General features: G+C 39.3%; 3 protein-coding genes across 5 annotated transcripts in view; 1 reads left to right on the top strand and 2 right to left on the bottom strand.

The window, feature by feature from the left end:
• LOC124268033 (calcyphosin-2-like) overlaps positions 1-7555 on the bottom strand; it is a 40587-nt gene extending 33032 nt beyond the window's left edge. For both annotated transcript variants that reach the window (XM_046703038.1, XM_046703039.1), the window contains exons 1-3: positions 7436-7555; positions 4219-4346; positions 3801-3877 (exon numbers count right to left, since the gene is read on the bottom strand). In XM_046703038.1, the coding sequence (XP_046558994.1) occupies positions 3801-3877; positions 4219-4326 (185 nt within the window). In that variant the 5' untranslated portion in view covers positions 4327-4346; positions 7436-7555. The remainder of the gene's footprint in view (positions 1-3800; positions 3878-4218; positions 4347-7435) is intronic.
• A 367-nt stretch (positions 7556-7922) lies between these two features.
• Positions 7923-13858, top strand: LOC124268032 (small nuclear ribonucleoprotein E). The gene is made up of 5 exons (XM_046703037.1): positions 7923-8080; positions 10187-10213; positions 11069-11131; positions 11877-11955; positions 12743-13858. The coding sequence occupies exons 1-5, from the start codon at positions 8030-8032 to the stop codon at positions 12802-12804; spliced, it is 282 nt and encodes a 93-aa protein (XP_046558993.1). The 5' UTR covers positions 7923-8029; the 3' UTR covers positions 12805-13858.
• A 1830-nt stretch (positions 13859-15688) lies between these two features.
• On the bottom strand, positions 15689-25825 carry LOC124268031 (ADP-ribose glycohydrolase OARD1-like). 2 transcript variants are annotated; one of them, XM_046703036.1, is made up of 5 exons: positions 25697-25755; positions 23039-23072; positions 20204-20289; positions 18990-19143; positions 15689-16877 (listed from the first exon to the last, which is right to left on the bottom strand). In XM_046703036.1, exons 3-5 carry the CDS (start codon positions 20216-20218, stop codon positions 16603-16605), a joined length of 444 nt encoding a protein of 147 aa, XP_046558992.1. In that variant the 5' UTR covers positions 20219-20289; positions 23039-23072; positions 25697-25755; the 3' UTR covers positions 15689-16602. The 2 variants fall into 2 exon arrangements, with proteins under 2 accessions (XP_046558992.1, XP_046558991.1); XM_046703035.1 differs by lacking the exon at positions 23039-23072 and having other exon boundaries at positions 25697-25825.
• Positions 25826-26108: the final 283 nt, after the last annotated feature.

The raw sequence follows: 26108 nt of genomic DNA, 5'->3' as shown, positions 1-26108 counted from the left end.
GACTGTCAGGTACTTGGGAGATCGGGTAGAAAAGGCGGAAAGGTGAGAGTGTCGAAATCATCGTTGGACACCTTGTATGTAAACGCTTTGTCTGGGTCCTTGGAAGGCGATGCTAGGTCCAGGCCATTAGCAATCCATGAGGTTACTTCCGTGTCAGAGAATATGACTTCACCTTCTTCCTCTGATTTAGACATCTGCCGCTCTGGCGATCCACGACGACATGAGTCTCTGTGTGAAGATCTGTATGACGAACTGCGCGCAGGTGAACGATCCCGATGTGATCGTGTATCCTTCCTGGAGTCTTGAGATCTCTCTCTAGGCCTTCGTGAAGGTTGATTCTTAGACATAGTTTCCCCTCTGTAAGATGTGGAGTGCATGCATGCAGGTTCCCGATGTGCGTCTGAGTCCGATGGTGATGACGACCTGTATCTACGACGACTGTAGGGTTCGGGAGAATGCTTCGATCTGCTTCTGCATGGAGAATTCTTAGTGGCTCCTTCAGGGACGTCTAGATTGAGCTGACGTTAGTAGCGTTGTCCAGGCTCTTAACTTCAGATGGAGAAGATCGTCAGGTGCGTGAGCCTTCACGCAGGCTTCCCTCTTCTTCCAAGTGTGTTGGAGAGACTGCTGAATCTTCACGCAGGCTAGTAGTCATCGTAGTGGTCTTCGTAGCAGCTTTCTCCTGCGCGAAGCGACGTTCCATCATCGACATCATCTGGTCTGTAAACTGTTGCATGAACAGTCCTGGGTTGAAGTTCTGTGATGTCTGAAGAGATTGCTGCAGGGATGATGATGCTTCTGACAACGATGAGGCGTCTTCTAAGGCACGCTGCACTTGTGAAGAATTGACGCTGCTGTTGTCCTTGGTACCTGATGTCTGCGTTGATAGAAGGTCTTCTGTCAATGTCTGCGCTGATAAAGTTGCCGATGTAGCTGTAGAAGAAGGCTTCATCTTCTTGCTGACGACTGTGACTTCAGGTATGACTGACTGACTGAGTTTGGTTTTACGCCGCTTTTAGCAATATTCCAGCAACATCACGGCGGGGGACACCAGAAATGGGCTTCACACATTGTGCCCATGTGGGGATTCGAACCCGGGTCTTCGGCGTGACGAGCCAACGCTTTAACCATTAGGCTACCCCACCGCCCCACTTCAGGTATGAGGATGGGGGGATCATCATACACGTCTGCTTCTTCCGCAGGTACAATCTTGGCAGAGAAGGATCTCGTCTTCTGCGTAGAGCTGTGTAGAGACTTCGATGAAGTCTTAGGGGTAGTAGCCTTCTACTTCTGCGTTGAACGATCTAGTCTTCTTTGTCTGCGAAGAGGTCAGCTCCGTTGACGACGATCTCTTATTGGCTCCAGAGTTCATCACTGGAACAGCGACCTGACCCTGTAAAACTCTCGGCAATTCACTGGAATTATGAACATCGGCAGCAGTAGTTAACACACGGTTATCAGCGCAATCACTCGTTTTAGACATGACATGTGAATACCTTCTTACCCAGTCCTTTGCACATCTATGAATGGAAAAAAGGTAGTTATTGAATTCGAAAGTGGTTAAATTCAGACAATCTTTACAGCGAGAGCTGAAAGAACATGAAGTAGTGCAATCAGGACATAATAAATGTGGGTCAGACGCAGACAACTGGTACCTACAACGAATACAAATTTTCATCAAATGTAAACACGATGAAAAAAACATGTCAAACAACGTATACTTTAGATCAAATTTCAAACATTATACTAGAATACAATCCTAAAAGCCGTATACAGCAATAATTTTGATGTAAAGGTCCTAAACAGAAAAGGATATGTGCCGTATAGGGACCCAGGTGCTCTCACAACCGTCCTCAAGGGTGAAGAAGGAGAGAGTTACAATACATGGCTGGTCATGTGACGAAAAGGGCGCCAAAGGGGCAAGGGAGGCCACTCGTGGGTGAGTGATGATTTTACGTCCGCTTTTTTAGAAGGGAACTTCAAGGGATTTCAAGTGTTCCACTATCATTTGCAAGAAGAAGGAGACAAGCATTTAGCATGAGTCAGGATAAGGACAAATAAAATGATTACGGACAGATGGATGGACAGATGGATGAGGCATCGACTATATTCCCCAGCATCAAAAAAGATAAAAAAGCTTTGGCCAGTGAAATACAGGACAATATATATCACAAAACAAGTGTGCCAATATGATAAGTATCATTTATTGGTCCAAAGCAAACAAAATTTAGGAGAAGAAAATGGTTTTATCCTCGATATGACACCTTGAATTCTGGATGATGTCGAAGGACATGCGAGTGTAGATTAATATTGTTGAGATAGGTTTGGCATAGTTTACAGATCACATTTTATCATTGAGACGTAGCAGTCCCATTTACCATTTCCAAATAGTTGAGTTGAACTTGATCAATCCAGATTGTTTTGCTGAATTTAGTGAAGTGGTATTGGGATCCATCATTGTTTGTGGTGGTACATCATGTATTGCTTTCCTACATGAGTGAGTAAGTGAGTGAGTTTAGTTTTATGCTGCACTCAGCAATATTCCAGCTATATTACGGCGGTCTGTAAAGGAGGAATCTTGGCGTTCACATTGATTCTTCTTTGACGTTCAATGCCCATGTTAACCAAGTGAGCAAAACATGCTTCTTCCATCTCAGGTCGATCAGCAACATTCGCCAGTACTTGACTTCTGCAGCAACTCAAGCCCTTGTTCGAGCTCTAGTAACATCCAGGCTCGACTATTGTAACAGTGTTCTTTCTGGCATCAACTCCAATCTGATTGATAAACTGCAGAGGATTCAAAACACCTCTGCCCGCATTATCAGTAGAACTTCTAAACGTGTCCACATCACTCCTGTCCTTAAAGAACTCCATTGGCTTCCAGTCAAGGCAAGAATCGATTTCAAAATTCTCTCCCTGACGTACAAATGTCTCCATGGCTTGGCCCCTTCCTACCTCTCTGACCTGCTTCACCCATATGTACCTGCCCGCAGTCTCCGTTCCAACTCTCAGAATCTTCTTGTGATACCCTCCTACAATCTGAAATCTTTCGGACACCGCAGCTTCTCCTACACAGCACCGGCCCTCTGGAATGTTCTTCCATATGACATCAAAGACTCTGACAGTTTTGATAGTTTTAAAGCAAAACTGAAAACCCACCTTTTCTCAGTATACTTCTCATAACTTCACCCATCTTCATCTTTGTAGCGCTTTGAGCATACCCAAGGGCGTGGAAAAGGCGCATTATAAATGTGCATTATTATTATATATTATTATTAAATAATCAAGTCTGGATGAGACAATCCAGTGATCAACAGCATGGGCATCGATCTACACAATTGGGATACAATGACATGTGTCAACCAAGTCAGCAAGCCTGACCACTCGATCCCATTAGTCGCCTCTTAAGACAAGCATGAGTTACTGAAGATCAATTCTAACCCAGATCTTCATGGGTTCTCCTCTTTCAGAACTGCGCACTATGCTCCAATAAGCACCTACACGATACATATATTGTGATATATTGCCCAAATAAATTTTGTATCGATGCATCACATCACATGAGAGGCTATGATGATTTCAGTGCTATCAATGAATCGTTGTACCCCTATTTGAAATCTCACTGCAATAATACAAATATTCCAATCCTGTTGATCCAACAAACCACTTCAACGTAAGATGAGTATCTCAAAGGTGACACAAACAGAGAACCCCCACCTACAAAGAAGTCGTCTGTTTGTGAGAAAAGACAATACAAAAGACAGGCCATGTCTGCTGGCTGCCTGATTGTATGAACTCACCCATCAGGTCGGCTTTGTGGTCGACTGTGGCTTGTGGCTACTGTTCGGGAAACTGGACGGTCAGGCATATCCTCGCCCTTCAACAGAAAGTCAGATATTTTGGAATAAGAAAATATACCTATTACTGATAAAAAAGATCAGTTAGATCCAGGTGGTTTCTTGTAACTTAGGTACTAAATAAACAAATCTAAAGGATGTGCTTGACTAAATAACACTATTTTTATACTGGGGGATAAAAATGTAAAGATTCATTTAGAACCATTATGAATAAGATTCATAGGATATCTTTAGATTTAGCAACAACCAATTTTAATGGTTGCTGTGGCTAAACTTGATCTATCCATCACAAACTGACCATGACATCGGATGAAACCATTTGCCGCTACATAAGAACTTGGTTCATGTTAAGGTAACTGACCGTTATTGGATTTCTGTCTGAGCGGCCACTCATTGGTCGAGATGCTCCCCCAGGTAGCTGACGCTGCTGGGCCCTGGGGGTTGGGTTGCCATGGATTCCTAGCTCCATGTCTCTCAGAAGTAAGCTTTCTGCAAAAGATCCCATATATAACTAGGTGTTCGCATTAGATGTTAAATAGAAGCAGACCCATCCCTACCATTTCTTGAATGTTCCAATACTTTCCATCAGAAACATGTACGTAATGACTTCACCACATCAGGTGACAGTACAACTCACACATGTGCCAATGCAGTACAAATCTGAAACAAAACGTGTCTAAAACTACCTCAACAACAAAATGAAATACATACTTCTGATTAAATCATATCACTCCATTTCAGATAATCTACGCTTCCTTCAAATTTATAGAAGCACAAAATACTGTACACAATCTTTGGAGGACATCTGCTTCCCTCAACTACAATGTCACATGACAAAACATTACTTCTTGCACCCAGTGGTTCTAGTCTAGAAATATTTTCCATACCAAACTCTTGAATTAAGCTATGGTTAAACTATATCATTTTATGTGTTAATTACCTTCAACGTGACCTTCACATGTAAAACAATCATGACTGACTGACTGAGTTCGGTTTTACGCCGCTTTTAGCAATATTCCAGCAACATTACGGCGGTAAAACAATCATGAATGATGAGTAAACACCTTGACCAGTAGGCAGCCCCACTACCCGAAACAATGATGACATATAAAGGGTGTTGAGTTAGTTACTTTAAAGTTCATCTAAACTGATTGCTAAAGACTTTTCTCATGAATTAATCTGAAATTTCATGAAACATAACCCATGTTTGGAATATCTCCATGGCCGAAATCTTTCCAGATTTACAGTACCCATGTACTGCATTGTATACACAAGCTGTTTGGACATCAGTTTCAGAATAAGTAACCTAGACAAGGTCATCCAATCAATTCAGAAGAAACTTCTTTGGGCTATATTGGAGGTATCGAATATGAAATCTTTAACAAGGATTTTACAGAAACAATTGCACTTGCAGTAGCATATTTTGGATCGAGATTTACTTGGAATCTGCAGACAATAGGTGTTTGATAACAACTGCACAGTAACTGCTTTAATACAATCCACCAGCTGCTTAGCAGGACTGAAATTAATCTGATACTCATTCAGGCTGGACCAATCACATTTCATCTAAAAGTACCTCTTTTACCTTTGGGTAGGTGGCAACTCTGCAGATCAGTCTTACACACTGGGTATTGCAGAGAATTTTCATATTGCAATATATTGCGATGCGAAAGCATATATTGCAATATGTATTGCAATATATTGCAAGAAGTTCTTTTTTAACAAAAAACTACTTATAATCGAGTTAATGCTTGATTTATAAAGCAAAAACACAACAAAATCACCATGCTTGATTAAGCTTTAATAAAAACTTTTAATCATGACAAAATAAAAATGTAAATAATATTTGGCACAAATAAAAAAAGGAAAGGAACAATTTATAAAACGGAAATATCCGAAGATTTCCGAGTGTTACGAAGTCTTTTCGAATGCATGTCAAAATACCGGTTTTCAATTAGCGTATCGCAATACGTAGCGTTTTCATGTCTGATTAGCAAGATTACATTAATTAAGCCATATATTGTGCACTCAACTAATGGCAATGATTTTGTTTTGTGAGAATTCAAGGACAACTGTACTTCACCACTGACGAGGCATATTTGTTTCAGAATCTAAGTAGCACCCATGCAAATCTAATGACTTAATCTAACTAGCCTACACTTTACCAAAGGACCAAGTGAGGTATCACAAATAAACAGTCAGTACTCATTTACCAAGTGATGAGCATCAGCTAGTTTACCTTTATGCCTATGCATAGTGACCAAGTTTTCACAAAATTAATATTGGACCAATTTTCCTCAAATCATATTTATTAATTTGTTAAATAAAGTGGCTAAACCATTCCCTACCTCACAACATAAGCAAGGATAAATAATGGGTGCTTAATTCTAAGGTTTATAAAAGGGTGTGTGATTGGTAAGTGGATCAAAGTGCGAAGCATACACTAATGTAATGGTAACATAACTAAACCTAAGAATCGAATACACAGTGAGATCAGTAAAGCAAGCGCCAATCAGTGATGTAAGCAGCAAACTGTTAACTACAATGTAACTGAATTATTTAAACTTTTATCTCCATCATTTCATAATTTGACAATACTGAATATGATATAGTTGTACTTGTAGAAGCCTAGAGGAGAGGAAAAGGTGAGAATGGCATAACAAGCGAGTCCGGTAATTCCACGCGTCCGGTAATTCTACGCAGCTGCAATAGCGTACTTCCGTATCGGAGGTAAACATTGTCTGCTACCACATTTACGCTTGAAATCGGGACATTTCAACAAGGGACTGGCTTTTAATCACAAAAGGTAAGTAAATAACAGTAAATGACTGATAAATTGACAGTTTTATGAAAATTCGTTTTGTTCAGACTTTTAAACCTTTTTCTTCATTATTCATAATTGGATTTAATATGAAACACTCTTCCTTACATTGATGAAGTGATTTTTGAAAATAATCTGTCACCAATACGCTTCCATACTTCGGATCTCCAGCTGGATGTTATGCGCATCAGTTGCTGCGCAGAATTACCGGACAGCAAGCGATATCGTCAGAACGCCGGTAAGGTCAACCGTATGGCATAATGCAACGTTGGAATCTTATAGTCGTCAATAAAAGTTATATTTCTATGTAAATATGATGCATACCAGCATGCTTAGTCACATAAACCACAAAACATAAGAGACGTAAGTTGCCGTGTTGCGATCGATGTTCTTAGGTGCGCGGAATTACCGGACGGCATTGAATATGAACACAGCGTCTCTACAATACAAGGCAGAGGGAAAATAGAAAAAAGAATAATGAGTATACTGTAGACTTGGCTGGAATCAGGTTCCCAGATACGGGCGCAGCCCTCGCTGCTCCCTTTACGATCCTTAGGTTTAGGGTAAGAAGGGTGGCATACCTGCTAAAATTTCAGTTAACAGGCAACGAAAACTGAAACGATGCATCCAAATAATAAAAAATAATTTACTTCCAAACTGATCAGTCATAAATAGGGACCGTAGTTTATTGTGTCAAATATGACAACTTCAGGTATAATTCTAAGTAACAATCAGTACTTAAATAGTTTAAACTTACATCCACCAGTATATTCAGTCATATTGGCACAATCGGTGTCGCTGTGTTAATTTGCATTAAGGAATACAACTCGTATATTCGTCAGTTGTCAAGTAATCAAATTTCACATAAATATTTTCGGTGAACCGGAAGTGAATCTATTCGAACCGGAAGTAATATTTACAGGTACTTATTATTATTTTTGATACCTCATTTGTTAAAATTATTATGCATATAGAAACACGTTGCTTAACAGTGTTTAATCCAAAAATATTAGATATTTGTATCAAAAACCCAATTGTTGCTACAAAAAGATGAACCTGAGAATGAAATGAAAGACAGTTATGAAAAAGCGAACCATTGAAAATTCAACGATGTTTCTGTCCAGATTCAATTTTGATATATCAATTATAGTGCTATAGTACTATTTGCAAATAATGGCTAGACGCAGCATGTAATAGAACCTTCAATAGCTGAAGAAATTCATATATGTTCCGTTCTTTATTTCGTTCCACATTTTTTATTTGTCGCGTGGACGCCATTTTCCGGCGCGTAAGAACAACGTGAGTTCTGATAATTTGTACGCAAGGTAAAGTTACAACAGAAGACATAAACATGGCTTACAAGGGTGGTCAAAAGGTCCAGAAGGTTATGGTGCAACCTATTGTATCCTTTGCTGAATACTTGTATATTGTCTAAGACTTCACATGAAGTCTCAGAAGCTCATATCACTGTTTTTATGAATGGTTACACGTGAATATAAGAATGCATGTTCAATGTTGAAACAGTGAAATTACTGGTCTGTACAATTTTGCTTTCGGGGACTGTTGCTCAGCTGTTGGTGGTATTTTTGGGTTAAGAGTTCCGCCCGTAACCCCCGCTTGAAATGTATTCTATTTATTATGATTATTTCGAGGGTTTAGGGTTCGGGTAGGCTTTCTATAAAAAACATCGGAGCACCTTTAGAATACAGCACCACAACTTCTCGTGAGGACGATCTCTGCCGTAGGTCACGTGTCATTAAGACAAGCAACCAGTTTGTGAGAACCCGTCGGACGCGAACCCGCGACCTTCGGATTGTTAGCTCGACAGCTAACCGACTGAGCTACGTCCAAACTGTTGCAGAATGTGCAAATTTATCGAGTCATTCCTGTGACGTCACGGAAATGAACGGAAAGAGTCGAATAGGTCACGGACAATTACGAATGCTACGGGTAGACTTGGTGTCTCGTGATTTTATTCTCCGGACAATTGCCGAATGGATCCGATGCCATTTGGCACACTCGTCCCCATTCCGTAATCTACAAATTAACGTGTGGCGTGGAATGAGCCGATATGCCTCAAACCGAAAAGGGTTGTTGACGCCAGGCGCCAGACGAGATTTCACGGTGCATGCATGAATGACGCTTTTATATAAATCGGTGATTTTGTGACAGAAAAGTGATGTAGGGAACACTGTAAGGATAATGTGGATCGCACTAAGGAACGAGGGAGACATGAGCATGTGTAGTGACGCACGAGGGTGAGTTAGCCTTCAATCATTACTTTACAAAATTTATGTTATGTGTGAAAGAGGCTTGAGTGCAAATTCCAGACCAATTTCCATTAGCCCAAAATGTCTACATTAACCCATTTCATAATGTACTTTCGACGCTTTTGGTTTCCGCTTTTGTGTGAAATAAAAGTATTAAAATGCAAAAAGGAAAAACAACAAATGGTACTCAACGCATTACACCGGGTCATGTACCTGCTATATTGGATTAGGTCCCTAACCCTAACCCTAACCCTAACCCTAAACCCTAAACCCTCAGCCCTAACCCTAACCCTAACCACTTGAAATAATCCTAATAAATAGAATGCATTGACCGAACCACCGGACATGTACCTACTATATATTGCATTAGGTCCCCAACCCCAACCCTAACCCTAAACCCCTAACCCTAACCCTAGTCCTAGTCCTAGCCCTAGCCCTAGCCCTAGCCCTAGCCCTAGCCCTAACCCCAATCCCTTGAATTAATCCTAATAAATAGAATGCATTGACCGAACCGGGCGCAAACACTCCACTGACGGTCTAGTGTAATGCATTATTACCGCCGAAAAAAATAAAATACTAATAAAACACTTTTCTATGTAATGGTGCAAATTACTGAATGACAAATATATATATGTAAATTTAAAAAATTAAAAAATACAAAATACACAAAACATAACACCTCAGCAGCCCGTAATACAAATAAATATGAGCGTATTAGTGAAAAAGAAAATATTTCAAACTGGTGCTTGCAAAATATTGCGCATCCGCCGGTATACAACTACTGGAAACTCTCAACATCGTTGGGCTTATGCAATGACATAGCTCGTAGAGATGAAACACCAGTGAGCGGAGCTTATACGCACTCGCTGAGCCAGACAACCGTGTTGCCATGCAGGCGTCATAAGGCATTGTTTCGAGAACGTGCTTTCGAACAAAATCACATTACATTACGTAAAAGGGTATTATGACGTATTTTTAAAGTTTGTGGTGCTGTATTCTAAAGGTAGGCCAAAACATCTATTCTTGGGTTAAGGTAGGTTCTCTAAAAAAACCAACTCATCTATTCTTTGGCATAGCATGATAAAAAACTGGCATTACGAGCGGACATATTTCCCACTCAATAACTCGCTCAGAATGTTAGGGTTCAAATGTATTTGAACATGTCAGATGCTTTATTAAGTGATTTTCACCAAATAGTTTAATTGCGAATTGTTGTTTCTTTCCTTGACTGGTTCCAGAACCTTATTTTCAGATATCTTCAAAACGTAAGTATACAATCTAAATCAGTAATTAAAATCGTTAAAAAGAAATGTATATACAGGCTAATGGCTTTCCTTCCACAAAAGCTGACATTCTGTGATATACACTGGAATACTGTTTTGTTAAGATAAGAGACAACTGTCTTGTCAGTGCAGCATGCCTGTCATGATGTACATGTATATATCACTATTGAAACTTGGGGTGGTGGGGTAGCCTAGTGGTAAAAGCATTCGCTCGTCAAGCCGAAGACCCGGTTCGATTCCCCACATGGGTACAATGTGTGAAGCCCATTTCTGGTGTCCCCTGCCGTGATATTGCTGGGATATTGCTAAAAGCGGCGTAAAACCATACTCGCACTCGCACCAAATTGAGGTTACTGTAACATTGTAACATGAGTATCACTCTATGCAAGGGATGTATCACAAATGTTTATGTGAGATTGCATTCCTCCACCCGACACAATGATTCAAGTGCCAGGTTCTGATTATGAAAGAAACAAAACTGAAAAATATTTGGCACAAAACAAGTTCTATTTAATAACTATGTTGTTTCAAAGATTTCATTTGGGACACTGTTTTGAGATCACACCGTCTTTAAAACGGAAGGATACGACTATTGTCGAAGATTGTATGAAGAAGACCCATCAGCCTATAAATTAAGCTTGCTATATTGCTATTGTAAGAATAAATGGTTATGTAATTAAATGAATTGTAACGCTGATACTTGTGATGGGTCATGTCCTTGTATAACATATGATATAATCACTGAGTTACCTTGAATTGTTCCTATTATCCATTTTCTATAATGATACAGTAATACAGTTTTCAGTTTATTGACAACCATTTATCTTTCTTTTTTAGCGATCAAGAATATCAGTTTGGCTGTATGAGCAAGTCAATCTTAGAATAGAGGGATGCATTGTGGTAAGTATATTTGTGATTCCTGCTGAAATGGACCCATGAAGATCCAGGTTAGAATTGGTCTTCCTCAACCCATGCTTGTCATAAGAGGCGACTAACGGGATCAGGTGGTCAGGCTCGCTGACTTGGTTGACACGTCATTGTACCCCAATTGCTTAGATCGATGCTCATGCTGTTGATCACTGGATTGTCTGGTCCAGACTTGATTATTTACAGACCGCCTTAATATAGCTGGAATACTGCTAAGCACTGTGTTAAACATGTTTGATGCAGATTTTAAAAATTTGAATTGTTTTATTTGACAAAATCTGTCCAAAAACTTTGAAGATTGAATTGGTCACACTCGTACAGTATTTTTGTTGTGAGAAACACATGGCCAAACCTTCAGTTGTATGGTGTCAGGTAAATTCACCACAATGGGGATACACAGATTCCTGAGAAGCGACTCTATTGTTTAAGTGGTCAGTTTTTGTGACCTCTTATGGACAATTGCCAACCTGCAAATCATGACCCATGTTAACGCTGGAGTTGCATGGTTGATAGAAACATACTTTCTCTGTTCTCTTTTCCTCTTCACATCACTTTGTGTATTCCTGGCAAGGGAGAATTTTGAAAAGTGTTGGTATATTTACAGCCACATATCCACCTATTTCTCAGTAAAGTGATGTTCTTCATGTTTGACAATGGTGTATATATGTAAAGGTGATCCAGTGGGTGTATTGCCATTGAATTGACATTACTATTACAGGGCTTTGATGAGTACATGAATTTGGTCTTGGATGATGCAGAAGAGGTTCACATGAAATCGACAAACAGAAAGAATTTGGGTAAGTAGAATGTTATGATCCCGTGGATTTCCAATTTGGCAGTGTTCAAAATTAATGATCGCCTATTTGCCCTAGCATTTGGGAAGTGTACCCGGGCTGATGCTAAGTGGGCTTTGTGTACAGGAGAAAGCAACATCTGATTGATATTGACATACAGCAATGATCAATAACAATTGTTTCAGGTAATATATTGGGAACTTTATTACATGTACGGTTGACTACATCACATGTACCTTGTTTGGCATAACACCGTCATATAGCTGGAATATTGCTGAGCGTGGCATAAACTGACTCAATCACTATTTGACATAACAGCAACCAGTAGTATTTACTAACAGATGATTGGCTGAAAGAATGTCACTTGGTCTTCATATTTATATTTTATGCGCAAAGTCGGCAACTAATGTTTGTGTGTTGATTTGGGGAGGAAGTGTACTAGATGTGTTTGGGAGAATTGTCCACCAATCACCATCAGATGCTTCTGTTCTCAAAAGTGTTAATGTGGTAAATGTCTACTTGGACATGAAGGTACAGCATTCTAAAGGTAAAGTCAAATTACAGACCAAGTAGAAGGTTGGAGATAGCGCTGTGTGCTTTTATTTTGAATTTGAGACATGTAAGTCAAATGTGTATGTATTTTGTAACCTGAGGATAGGTTTGAAATATCAGTGAAATTGAGATGATTGGGTCGGACTCTATTATAATTCAACTTGAAACTTTTGATCCTTTTCATGACCTATGTCTTAGTTTGTTCCCATCAAGCCATGTATATCTCTTCTGGTTTCAGGGAGAATCATGTTAAAGGGAGATAACATCACACTGATTCAACAAGTGCAGCAAGAAGCATGATGCAGTTTCACAGTATTCTATAAAATTGACATTGTTTTCTGAAGGACATCACATCATTGAGATGTTATGAGAAGTGTGTTGTCATTGTAAATACATCATTGCACATCGGTGGACTTGTGGAGAAGGATGCGATTACTGATACATTGACAGGGAGCCTCAGCTTCATATTTCATGCTTCATGTGCATCTCAGATCTAATGAAAATCATTTTTCATATGAAAGAGGTTATATTTATGAGATGTTGAAAACTTCTATAGTCGGTGACTTTCCTACATACTTTATCTGTTTCAAACTAATTATGTTGAATTGGGAGATTTCGAAGTAGAGTTTCACAATATCTTTTTAATTATGACCTGATTATGTTGTTTTGACACATGAGTTACTGTTAATCACTGCCAGTGTTCAAAATCAAGCTTGTGAGTCATGGTCCTTGTAACAACACCAATGTTAAGAGATGATCCCAAGATTCGAATGCAAATTTCCTCACCAACCTCTGTATTTTAAACACCGACTGCCTGAAGGCTGTTAAAGAGTTAGGACAACTAGAATTTTATGTTGTAGTATGGCATTCATGAATGAGAAGTGATTGTTGTGCAGTTGTCTTAAGTACAGTGTTTTAAAGAGAGGGTGTAGTCGTCGGAAGACCTTGACGGAACTGGTTCCTACACTTGTAGACAGGGAACAACTAAGCTGTTTTTCAGTCCTTGTAATGGCACTAGAAAGTGACTTAAACTCGAGTCCTTTTAAATTTAGAATCAGTTCTGTTATTCCTCATTATTTAACTTGAGATAAAGTTATCACATAGTGTAATGTCCATACAATTACAAGAATGCAGATGTAATATGATTTCAATTTTCAACTGATCCTGTTAACTATATTGATGCTATATAATATCTGCCCTGAATCCTCATGCAGGGTACCCAGACATCCTTTTTGTCTCAAGAGTTTGAGATAATGTTTTTATGCCTGACACTGTGAAACCAATGCAGGGATGGCCTCCTGAATATCTGATGAAGTGTAAAATGTCACATCATATAAACACATTTTAGATATAATGCAAAGAAGTTTGTTTTGTCTGTTTATGAACATGATGATCAAGGCACCTTAAAGTGCTTTTTTCACTATACGAAGGACCAAAGATCTGAGAAAACAGAGCTGGACACTTGCTGAAGTTAACTCTGTTATCAGAGTTTTGTTGAAAAGTCAAAAATAAAGATTTGATAATAGTTACAAGGCAACTATATGTCCCTGAGTGCTGCACAAGTCATGTAAATTTTGTCTTTATGTGCATGGCAAATAGAGTTGAGTGGGATGGAAAGTTTAGCCTGGACCAGTGCAAGTTCAGTTCAGTGCATCATATGCATGCTAAATACACAATATGGTCCTTTGGTCCTCAAGTTGTCCAGAATCCATAAAGAGTGAGTGAGTTTAGTTTTATGCCACACTCAGCAATATTCCAGCTATATGGCAGCGGTCTGTAAGTAATCGAGTCTGGACCAGACAAAATCCAACGTTCAACAGCATGAGCATCGATCTGCGCAATTGGGAACCGATGACGTGTCAACCAAGTCAGCGAGCCTGACCACCCGATCCCGTTAGTCGCCTCTTACGACAAGCATAGTCGCCTTTAGTGGCAAGCATGGGTTGCTGAAGACCTATTCTACCCCGGATCTCCATAAAGAAGGAAGTATAATGTTGACAGATTGTACTTAATGATAATTAGCCTTGAATTTCATGAGCAATAACCCAGGTCAGGTCTTTACAAAGATCCAAATTAGACCAGTTTTGATAGATGCCACAGTACAGTTATCACTGAGGCCTTCAGCATGACAAGCTGAACAGTTGCACTCACGTGAAGCAGTGGTTTCTTATAGTGCGATTGTCTAGATTTCAGAGTCGATGTATGTATATGGTATGGTCTAAAACATCACAAGTATTTGTGCATGTGTGACTGGTTTGAGGTCCCAAGTGCAAAAACAATCGTGACTCTTTGGACCATATCCAACTTAAAACCCATTCAAACTATGTGCTGAACTGATGTCTAGCCGACATGCACAGATACTGGAGTTGATTTTTGTAATTTTGTTGAGTCAAAAGTAGTCATGAGAGCTTCGTTCTTTGTGATCACATAAAAAATTACATCATCAAATAGAAAGTGTACATCATATAGTGTCTCTTTTCTGCATACAACCACCGACGAACATTATCGTAACAAACATCTGGGTTTGAATTGAGCTTCAACTTCAGTGGGGATGTCTTGGTTGATGCGAGCCGTGAAGATCCGGGTTAGAATTGATCTTCAGCAACCTATGCTTATCGTATGATGCGACTAACAGGATCGTCTGGTCAGGCTTGCTGACTTGGTTGACACATGTAATCGTATCCCAATTGCGTAGATCGATGCTCATACTGTTGATCACTGGATTGTCAGGTCTGGACTCGATTATTTACAGACCAGCATCATATAACTGGAAGTTTGCCGAGTGCTGCATTAAACAAGAAATTTAGCATACAACAAATAATCGGGCCTCAGACCAGTGTCTGAAGTTCCAGACTGTTGCTGTGATGTTTGATGCTTTGAATTGTAGGATTAAAAAGCAAACACTTAGAGAAAACATTTACTTTCATAGCACATATGTACACATACACGCCAAACAATTACCAAGATACATAGAAAATATGTATGCCACATAGCCTTGTCACCTGTGACAACAAATGAAAAGTAACTTTAGGCCATGAAAGATAACATGTAAAAATATGGAGTTTCCTGTTCTTTAACCTCTTCTGGGGAGTATGTTAGGGATTGATGTACAGTAGGAAGACTATTTACCAACACATTCTTTCCTTTTGAATAAGATGTAACAAAATTGTGACTTTGTCACAGAATCAAACAATCAAATCATGACTGTCACACAAAAACAACTTTTGAGATTTCAGCTCCTGCCATAGAATCAGCAAATTGAAAAGAAGATCCACATTTGAAATTATGTTCAACTGTCATTCCTGGGCTATTAGCCTACAGAAAAGTTAGAGTCCTCTACCTCAAGTAATTACATTCAACCTTTTATCTTTCTAGGCACAGACACACTGAGTGCATGAAACAACTTGAGTCAGTATTGAAAACTATAACACAGCCTTTGAAACCTTTCATCTCTTCCTCAAATGAACAGCTCATATCGAAACACAGGGAGGTTCAGTTGTCCAAACAATCAATCAACATAGAAATACAAACTTCGTTCAGATTCACCATATACTCCTAGCCAACAAAACAAAGGATTTTTAATCAAAGTCAGAAAAGGAACGAGACCGATATTGCAATCAGATCAAACCAACCACTTACATTGCACCTAGACAACTACATAAATATACTCATGGAAACAAATAAATAAGGGAACACATGAAAGTACAAGTGTTCCTTTATTCTTTTCCAGGTTTCTTCACAAGGTATGTATTGCACTGTGAGTGAATTTCTGGAAATAAATAAAATAACATTTGTATTTTCATGTTTCCCTTATTTATTTCCATGAGTATAGTTGCAAAGGTTCAAATGACTTTCCATATGGCAGATTTGGTCACACTTTTGAATTTCAGATCACAATCATTTGAGCTGAAAGACATGAAAGACAAAATGGGCATGACCAAGCATCCAAACAGAAAATAATAACAGTTACATTCAGATATCTGTCATTCCAACAGTAGGTCTTTGACCAACAGAGCAAACAATGAAACAATCTTGCAATATTTCAGCCACTATCAAAACATAAGTGGTTGCAGAAACAATATCTCCGCCAATTCCCCTTCAGATTGTGTAAGCTGTGACCTTGACATCAGTGTCTGAGAACACGTCCTTGACAATGTTTGTGACCTTGTGCCACTGCAATCCGTCCAGACCACATCCGATGCGGGGCATGGAGATACACCCAACCTTGTTCTCAACGACATGCTTCTTCATGTCCTGCAGACTGGACGTCAAGGAGTCGTATGTGGGTTTTTTGAAGTACTTGGGCTTGGTGACCAGATAGTAGACATACCGAGATTCCCTCTTCAAGACTGCTGTCTCACCTGGCTTCTTCCCTAGCAACAAAAAAAACCCAAACTATTTTAATGATTTATATTGTTGTCGTAGTAATGACAGAATGTTAGTGTGAATGACATCAATGGTTGATAAAAATCTACCAGTTTGCTGAATGTTTGTCACTTGATGCCACACTCAGCATTATTCCTATAACATCATGGGCAGGGGCGGAAATAACTTTAAAATTGCTAGTGTACTCCGGAACAGTGGCACATGTAAAATCACTTGCCCTGATAATTTTTCCACTATACCGGCCGTTTTCTTGTTGATTTTTTAAAATAAACAACATAAATAACATTGGAAAGTCAACTGGACACCGGTACAGTGTGATATACAAATTTGCTTGCCAGACAGAAAAAAACACTGGACTCGGACGTAGCAATGGGTTATTTCCACCCCTGATGGGGTCTGTAAATAATCATGCCTGGACAAGACAATCCAGTGATTGACATCAAGCACATAGATCTATCATTGAGATATAATGATATGCATCAACTTAGTCAGCAGCCTGGCCACCCATCGTGTTTGTTGCTGCTTACAAGCCTGATAACAGCCTCCTCAGTGTAGTGGTTAGAGCGTCCGCCTGGAGAGTGGAAGGTCGCGGGTTTGATCCCCGGCCACTTCATACCGAAAGACGTTAAAATATGGTACTTGTTGGTCCCTGCTTTGGCATTAATGGGTACAACAAGGACTGGTCGGCTCGGAGTCAGTACAATGTGTCTGAGTGGGGTATTCATGCTTCACTGCGGCATGGTATCTCAGTGAGCTAGCACTATAAAACCAGCTTAAGTCTGGGCTAGTACAAGCAGTCACACATACACACGCATGCATATCGTCATATGAGCGAAATATTCTTCAATGCGACATTAAACCCCATTTCACCTCACCTCACTATCTTACAAGCCTACAGCTTGTTCAGCTTGACCTGAGCTACTCTACATATGCATGACCCGGGAGGTCAAATGGCACAAACGGCAGGACGAGTTAACTTCATTAAATAGGGGAGCAGAGAATGTTATTAATGTTGTGAAGCATGCATACATGGATTCGTTATAGAACTTGTCCCAGAAAACAACACTTCTGAAAAAACAATCATTTTATGTTTTGATTGAATTGTTTATATTGTTTATTATGCTATCTATTTAGGTTTGCTAACTTTACAAAGTACAGAGTACAATTACTTTCACAATCCGATTCACTCTCGCTATCACTCTCTACACCCAGTTCAATTATCACTTTTTCTATTTCATATTCAACTGTAATATTTCTGTCCCAGTAGTTAGGACATTGCTGACTTCACAATAATTCTTGACACTGGTCAAAGCGGCTTGTCGCACCTGGTCTCGGCTGTTCGGACATGTTGACAATCAACTGACAAAGGTACACCCCTTCACAATAATAGACCCAACCAGTTGTGACACGGTCACGCAATACATTAGTATTCACTTGATCAGGTCAAGCTGAACAAGCTGTAAGTTGCTGAAGTCCAATTCTAACCTGGCTCTTCATGGGTCAACTTGCTGAATAACTTTATAAGCATGTAATAGACAAACATTTTAAACAAACCTACATTCAACTGAAAACATCATGTGTTGTTTGATGGAACAAAATTGGAATGCAAATCTCTAAGGCAGCCATTTGAAGCAAAAAATTGGCAACAAAATGTGTAATCTTATAGTTTTTGTCCAAAATATGAAACAAAGTCACAGAGAGTGAGTGAGTATGGTTTTATGCCGCTTTTAGCAATATTCCAGCAATATCATGGAGGGGGACACCAGTATGGGGCTTCACACATTGTACCCATGTACCCACCACTGTTTTAACCTTTAACCACTAGGCTACCCCACTGCCCCGTCACAGAGAGAGCTTCTTGACTCTTCCAACAGTATTTTGGCAATAAAAACTAAATGTGGGTCACAAGCAGGTAATCCTGGTTCAGCTAAGGGAAGTAACTCTGCACAAAAGAAAACTGCGATGGATGAGATGAAAAACATTGCAATATTGTCAATGCTCATTACAGCTATCTGGTTGTGATTTTTCTTCCTTTCTATGAACCAAACGCAATTTTCACACTCTTGAGACATGTGATCCAAACATTGATGTATACAAACCTTGACCCTTTAGCTCTTCTACACCACCAAATTTCTTCTTGAAGAGCACAGCTATCCCCTTTCCCATGTGCATGTCCTGGCTGACGCAGTGGACAATGGCGTCGGTCTCGGGGCACTTGAACAAGTCACCCTTCACCTCAACAAACTGGAAACCCTGGAAGAAAGGAAAATGATCCGATTGAGGTATTTGCTCATTGCATACACTGAAAGGCTGACATCCAGTCTGTGATAATGCATCACCTTGAACAGTATTTCAGTTACATCTTCAGTGTCTTCAAAGCATGTATTAAGGTTTTATAGACATAACCACACACACACACATTATACACACACCAGTCCTTGTTGTACACACACACACCAGGCGCACACACGTCATGACGCGGTCGGGGACACACACCCGCACGCATGCACACAAACAAACATTTCTATAAAAAAAAGGTACTCCCTCTGAAAATAAGTCCTGAGAGACAAGCGTCCATTTTTACAGCCCTCATATTATCAGTGTCGTAAGAGAAGTTGGTCTGAGCACTAGTCCTCATGAAAAGACAAAGCACTCATATTTTGTTGATAGATCAGATCAAAATATTCATTGCTTTACTCTGTCATTATTCAAATTATTATCCGATTCCTGTGCTGCCGTTTTTCTGAACACTTGATATTTTATGCACCAGGAAACTGTTACCGGTATGTCTTCCGTCCAGGTTAGTTATTGGTCTAAAGGAGACAACTCCTTATTGCTTATACCCTTGGGCCAAGGGAGATAACTCTTGAGTTTTTTCTAACATGGCGTCCATATAACCATGTGCTCACTTTCAAAAGTCAAATTTTAGAATATTTCCTGATTCTTCATTCTGTATACAGCAGGAAATAGGTGTGATATTGTATATCTGTCCTGTTCACTACAAACAATTATGTTTTTGACTTGTCAATCACTACACAGTGAGGAAGGGTGCCATAAAGTGTTTTCCTATGAGCACAGAGAAATATTTTTGATAACTCCAGCAGAACAAACATTGTACAAAACCAGAATAAGAACAACTTTCAATCAGAAACAATTTCCAAGACCAGGACTTTTTCTTTCCTCATTTCAACCAAAATTAAACCTCTTTTTATGAGCTCATTTTATATATATGAACAACCAACCGTTAGGAATTGGAATGAAAATCTGAAAACAAAATGGATTAAAAATCAAAGTGGTCAAAGTTGCCACTCACGCACGACTCCGCCATGTGAACAGATAGTGTACTGCCGACTTGTGGGTGGAACCTGAGTCTCTGTCCGAACTTCACAACCCTCGAAACTGGAATACAAGTCACAATGTTGGTCATAATGATATTCATAATATTGTATCCAGTCATTGTGAATCAATGGAGGTATTTCTGGGAAGTGAGCAAAATGAAATTTTGCATCTGACTAAACATCACCCATTTTAAACTATGTGTAAGTTGTGCCAACTGTCACTTTGTACAGTACTTACGTTATGTCAAGACAGTTCATCGTTTTGTGAGTGAGTGAGTTGGTTCTTACGCTGCTTTTAGCAATATTCCAGCAATAGCAAGGCAAGGGACACCAGAAATGGGCACTGGACCCATGTGGGGAATCGAACTCGGGCCCTTGGCGTGACGAGCTAACACTTTACCCACTGGGCTACCCATCACCCTTCATTTTGTTAGACTGACTGACTGAGTTTGGTTTTAAGCCGCTTTTAGCAATATTCCAGCTACATCACGGCGGGGGAACACCAGAAATGGGCTTCACACATTGTACCCATGTGGGGATTCGAACCCAGGTCTTCAGCGTGACGAGCCAAGCTTTAAACCACTAGGCTACCCCATCGCCCTCATTTTGTTAGAAGAAAGTCTTAAGTATTGACATTTAATAATTAATGCCAAGTCCTTCTTATTTTATTGTTAATGTGACAACACAAGACATATTTAAAAATTGGTTTACAGATGATATTTTCTAAAAGGAAAGGTGGAAAACATGATAAATGACAAAAGCACTTTTTTCTTAATTCCAACGATTTCAAATTTACTTACTTCCAACAAATGGATTTGCAAATTAAAAGACTCAACTCCAAGGCAAGGGTAACAAGTTAAGCAACAAGATAAGCTGAACTTTCACAGCAAATGGGGCTTCCTGTCATGTTGCATGGAAATATTTTTAAAGCATGCCACTGATAGTACAGAAATAGTTCAGTTGCGGGAAAAATCAGTTTAATATGTCTCATGACACTTATTGCTGGAGGCAAGTTGCATATACATAGTGATTTCAGGGATGTCTACAAATTCAATTTCATCCAAGGTCTTATTGTCTAACACCCTTTACTTAAGAATCACATCTTATACTTTCATGCAATACCATTTTGTGTGAAGATTTGAGGGAATATGGTTTTACGCCATTTTCAGCAATATTCTTGTAATATCATGGAGGGAGACACCAGAAGACACCATGTGAAATGGAACCCGGTCTTCACACATTGTACCCATGTTTGGTTTTACGCCACTTTTAGAATCGAAACATCCGGTGGGCTTCACACATTGTACCCATGTGGGTCTTCAGACTGACCAGTGGACACTTTAACCATTAGGCTACCCCACCGCCCCCGTGTGAAGATCTGAGGAACCTGAGCTGAAGTTGATCACCAGATCCTAATAAAGAATGTGTGTCTGCTCACACCAAATGGTGTTGGATATCTTACAGGATACGCTTTCATTTCTTCAAAAACTCAAGTAAGAACGTTACTGAAAGTTTTCATCGTTGCTAGCCAACTGATATCATCTGCTACTGCTACCTGTATCAAAGGATACCAGTCCACAAGTAAATCTCACTAGAGACCATATGATGTCACTAGTACTGCCTGAAAACACACTAAAGTACTGTCGGAAATAGAAAAAAACTGTTTTTAGGCCGTTACTCTGTATCCCTAAATTTGACACAATTGCAAATAGCATATGTCGAAATAACCCACAACGGCCTAACTGAGCGTTCAGTAGGATGCGTAATAGGATATCCAGAAAAGCATGTTTACTCGTAAAATCTGGCAAAACTTAGAAAAAATACAAATAGCTGCTGAAAACAATAGATCAGACTATAGATGGCAATTAGGTCGCTCAGCCAGGTTTGACAACGGACTGTCGACTCACCTGGCATGAAATGCATGTGCTGCATAGAGGCACAAGGGGTCATCTCAAAGACATTTTATGCTTTTTCATGTGCGTTGTATATGTCTCATCTATTGATTAACATCTTACGTGTCTTTCTTTCATAAAGTTTATGTTGAGATATGTAAAAGAGTATGACACCCATAGAAAAGCTTAAATTAGCCATCGTATTAAATGTCTAAAAATATATAGGTGACATGACCAACCGAAGATCGACAGGACTGGATATTATTTGCAAATTGTTATGACATGCCGTTTACTTCCCCAGTTTAATTCCCCTGAAGGATTATCTCTTCTTAGTGGATATCTCTATCCCCTAGCCCGACCCCCACCACCGTCTGCGACACCCATCCTAGTTTTGCTTTTGAGACGACCCTTCCTACCTGTTTCTTTTTATAGTGATAGTGCGGCTCCATGGTAGCTACATCCTTAATAGTTTCAGTCTTAAAGTTATTATTTTTTACGTCAGTTATAGTTTATAATGAAGCTATTTATAATTTCAAAATGGGCATTTTAAAAGTTTCCTTTGTAATACAATATCGTCGCACACTAATTTGCATAAAGCCATGGTCTGTTCCAAATAAGTCGCTTTCGACTTAGAAAAAAAACTGCATTGCTCATTTCTGCACTAATCTCTCCTCAGTAAAGTCCTTTTTCTACATTTCCTATCTCCCTACCACTGAGAATGTAGTTAGGCCGAACTTAGTTTAACAGATATTTCACACTTTCACATATTAACTACATAAATTGTAGATATAAATGCGAAAAAAAAAGTTTTATTCTTTTTCCGACAGTTCTTTAGTGACAAACTTGTAGACTAGTATTGATTTTGAATCCAGAATCCTTGATCACATCAAAAGAACATCACAGAGAATACAAATATACCCTGGACAGTTTGTAGTCTTCTCGGTGCTGAGACCTGTGAAGATCCCGATAAGAATTGGTCTTCAGCAACCCATGCTTGTCATAAGAGGCAATTAATTGGATTGTGTGGTGAGGCTTAATGATTTGGTTGACACATGTCACCATATGCCAGTTGCGTAGATCGATGGTCATGCTGTTGATCACTTGATTGTCTGGTCCAGACTCGTTATTTACAGACCGCTACCATATAGCTGGAATATTGCTGAGTGCGGCGTTAAACAACAAACAAATCTAGTTGTTGACGTCATGACAATCAGAAATAACCAATCATCTACAATAACATTCAGTGAGTGTTTCCGCAAGTGCAGAGTAAATTATTCTCTATTAGAGAGATTACATTTAGTTACGTTTGTTACTCACATATATAACACAGAAACGAAGAGATCACGCACAGGGAAGTTGATGAAGCAGAAAAGGTACCTATGTTGCTGAAGACACAAGGAAGGAAGACAACTCTTGAATTCTGTGTGTTGGAAACCTAACATTGATGCATAGCTTCCTCGTGTCCTGCATTCTACACGTTGGTCAGCATCTTCTTTGTCGAGATACAGAACCATGTCAGTGATTTACCTGGTTTATCTATTTTGGGGGTAATTTAATTGTATTGGTCTCTGATTAAAACATACAAGTCTACAGAATAATGTTGGTTGGTTGGTTTGCATTCAGAATTACTCCAGCAATATGGTGGCAGTCTGTAAATAATCTAGTCTGGATCAGACAATCCAGTGATCAACAGCTTTAGCATCGATCTGCGCAATTGGAATGCAATGACGTGTCAACAAAGTCAGCAAGCCTGACCACCCGGTCGTGTTAGTCACCTCTTACAACAAGCATGGGTAAAAAGGATATGTTACACTTAAACCAGAACTGCTAGCACTAAAGCACAGAAGCTTTTGACAATGCATTGAATCATATAAATTATTATTATATTCTTACATTTATATTATGAAATGGCAACATTTATCCCTGCAGTAGGTATGGGTACAGTCCCCTATTTTGTGTCCAGATGCAGTTATCATGTATGTATAAGACATATGATGTCAAGTCCAGTAAATCTGTATCATTCTATCTAATCTAAAAGTTTGTCTCAAATGGTATCAAAACTGTTCACAAACAAACTTTTTTAACCATAACTAAAAAGACACTACCTTAAAAACATGCTTCATTTTTTGAGTAAAAAAGTCATAATATTTCACAAAAATGTTAGATTGCAGAATTTCATTTTTGAAAGTGAAATATAATGACATCCGTTTCAGTTAGGAACTTTAAGTGTGGAGTGTTCTTGAAACAATGTCATTTCAGAGTTAAATATTAACATTGTCCACATGATGTGTTTTGCATGTTCACAGACCGCCTCCGTGGTGTTGTGGTTAGAGCGTCCGCCCGGAGAGCGGAAGGTCGCGGGTTCGATCCCCAACCGCATCATACCAAAAGACGTTAAAATATGGTACTTGTTGGTCCCTGCCTGGCGCTCGGCATTAATGGGTACAACAAGGACTGGTTGGCTCGGAGTCAGTATAATGTGTCTGAGTGGGGTATTCATGCTTCACTGCGGCATGGTATCTCAGTGGGCTAGCACTATAAAACAAGCTTAAGTCTGGGCTAGTACAAGCAGCCGCACATACACATACACACACATGCACGCTGTCATATGAGCGAAATATTCTCAAGCACGACGTTAAACCCAATTTCACCTCACCTCACCTCACCGCATGTTCACAAATATTGGTGTCAAATGGTTGTACTAAATCTTCTGACAGCCTCTAACAATCAATAAACAGACAATTAACTTTGACTTCACCAGGCAAGTCCAGATTCAAGGGAGATAAGTCTGACTGAACATATTTTACACATATTTTACCAAGGTTTAACTATGTCTGCGTGTGACATTAATGTTCTATGTCCGGTGACAGCTGCAGGAATCAGGACAGACAAGATGATGTAACACACTGTATTGATAAGCTGTTGTCTAAACTGTATCTGAAATCACTGTTGGATACTGAGAGGTAGAAACATTTTGCTATGTGAATAAATGGTGTTACTATTGAATTTTCCGGCTTATCAATGTCTATCTTGACAATCCAATGGCAGTGAATTAAAATTTAGCATGGATATTCATAAAATTGTGTCTGTATATCATAAGCATTATAAATCTATAGATACTTTGAGATACTTAGCTAATGTTGACGGTGCAACTTACTGCAACTTTGAGAGGCATTTTAGAAGTTGTTTAAAGGAAGGAAAACCAAGTTCTATAGACTATGGATAGTCAACTTCTTTATTGCAACAGACCATATAATATAATATGGTCTCTGATAGCAATGAGTGCGACGTTTCGGTGTAGGTACTACCGAACACCGTTATCAAGCGAGTCATCACTTGCTTGATAACGGTGTTAGTACCAGCACCGAAACGTCGCACTCATTGCAATAAAGAAGTTGACTATCCATAGAACTTGGTTTAGCTTCAACTTACTGCAAGTTTATCATGGAATATTGAGAAGTGAAAGTACATTGTGAAAATAATATAGGCCCCTTTAGAACTGTGTCATGCTTAACTTCCGTATGGTCTATGGAGTAAAAGGAACCATAAATAAAACAACTGCCACTGAGTACTTACTGCTTGCTAACGCCGCCGTACTGCCTACTGTTGTTGACGTTTCCTGTGTTACTGAAGTTTGTGAAATAGTCACGTGTGGGGAGGCAGGAAAATAGAGTGATCTCCCTTAGACCATAGGAAATGCCTTTACTGACAGCTAGAAACCTCAGCCACCGAAAGTATGTACTGTGTGGTATCATAACACGATTGTTCGAACCCACTGAACCCCTTCTCTTGATCCGCCAGTGGAATAGATATAAGTTGTATGCTTATTACAGTATGCCGTTTGTCATTGAATAACGAATGAAAACATTTGTTGTGAATGAAAGTCTGTGTAGATTTTAATTTAAACCATAAATCACAAAAACTTCACATATATACTTTACCCGATATACCGGTTCTCAGAAAAAAATATTGCAATACGTATCGTTTG

The sequence above is a fragment of the Haliotis rubra genome, unplaced genomic scaffold (genome assembly GCF_003918875.1).
Source record: "Haliotis rubra isolate DU_JTF1 unplaced genomic scaffold, ASM391887v1 Scf1357, whole genome shotgun sequence".
NCBI classification, from domain to species: domain Eukaryota; kingdom Metazoa; phylum Mollusca; class Gastropoda; order Lepetellida; family Haliotidae; genus Haliotis; species Haliotis rubra.
Note: the sequence above shows the minus strand (reverse complement) of the source record. Positions and strands in the feature narration are given on the sequence as shown.

Coding starts and splice junctions, on each gene's coding strand:
- LOC124268032 (XM_046703037.1), top strand. CDS start 8,030: ATGGCTTACAAGGGTGGTCAAAAGGTCCAGAAGGTTATGGTGCAACCT. Junction 8,081..10,186: donor AGGTTATGGTGCAACCTATT/GTATCCTTTGCT, acceptor GACTGGTTCCAG/AACCTTATTTTCAGATATCT. Junction 10,214..11,068: donor TTTTCAGATATCTTCAAAAC/GTAAGTATACAA, acceptor TTTCTTTTTTAG/CGATCAAGAATATCAGTTTG.
- LOC124268031 (XM_046703035.1), bottom strand. Junction 16,878..18,989: donor AGAAGAGCTAAAGGGTCAAG/GTTTGTATACAT, acceptor TTTTGTTGCTAG/GGAAGAAGCCAGGTGAGACA.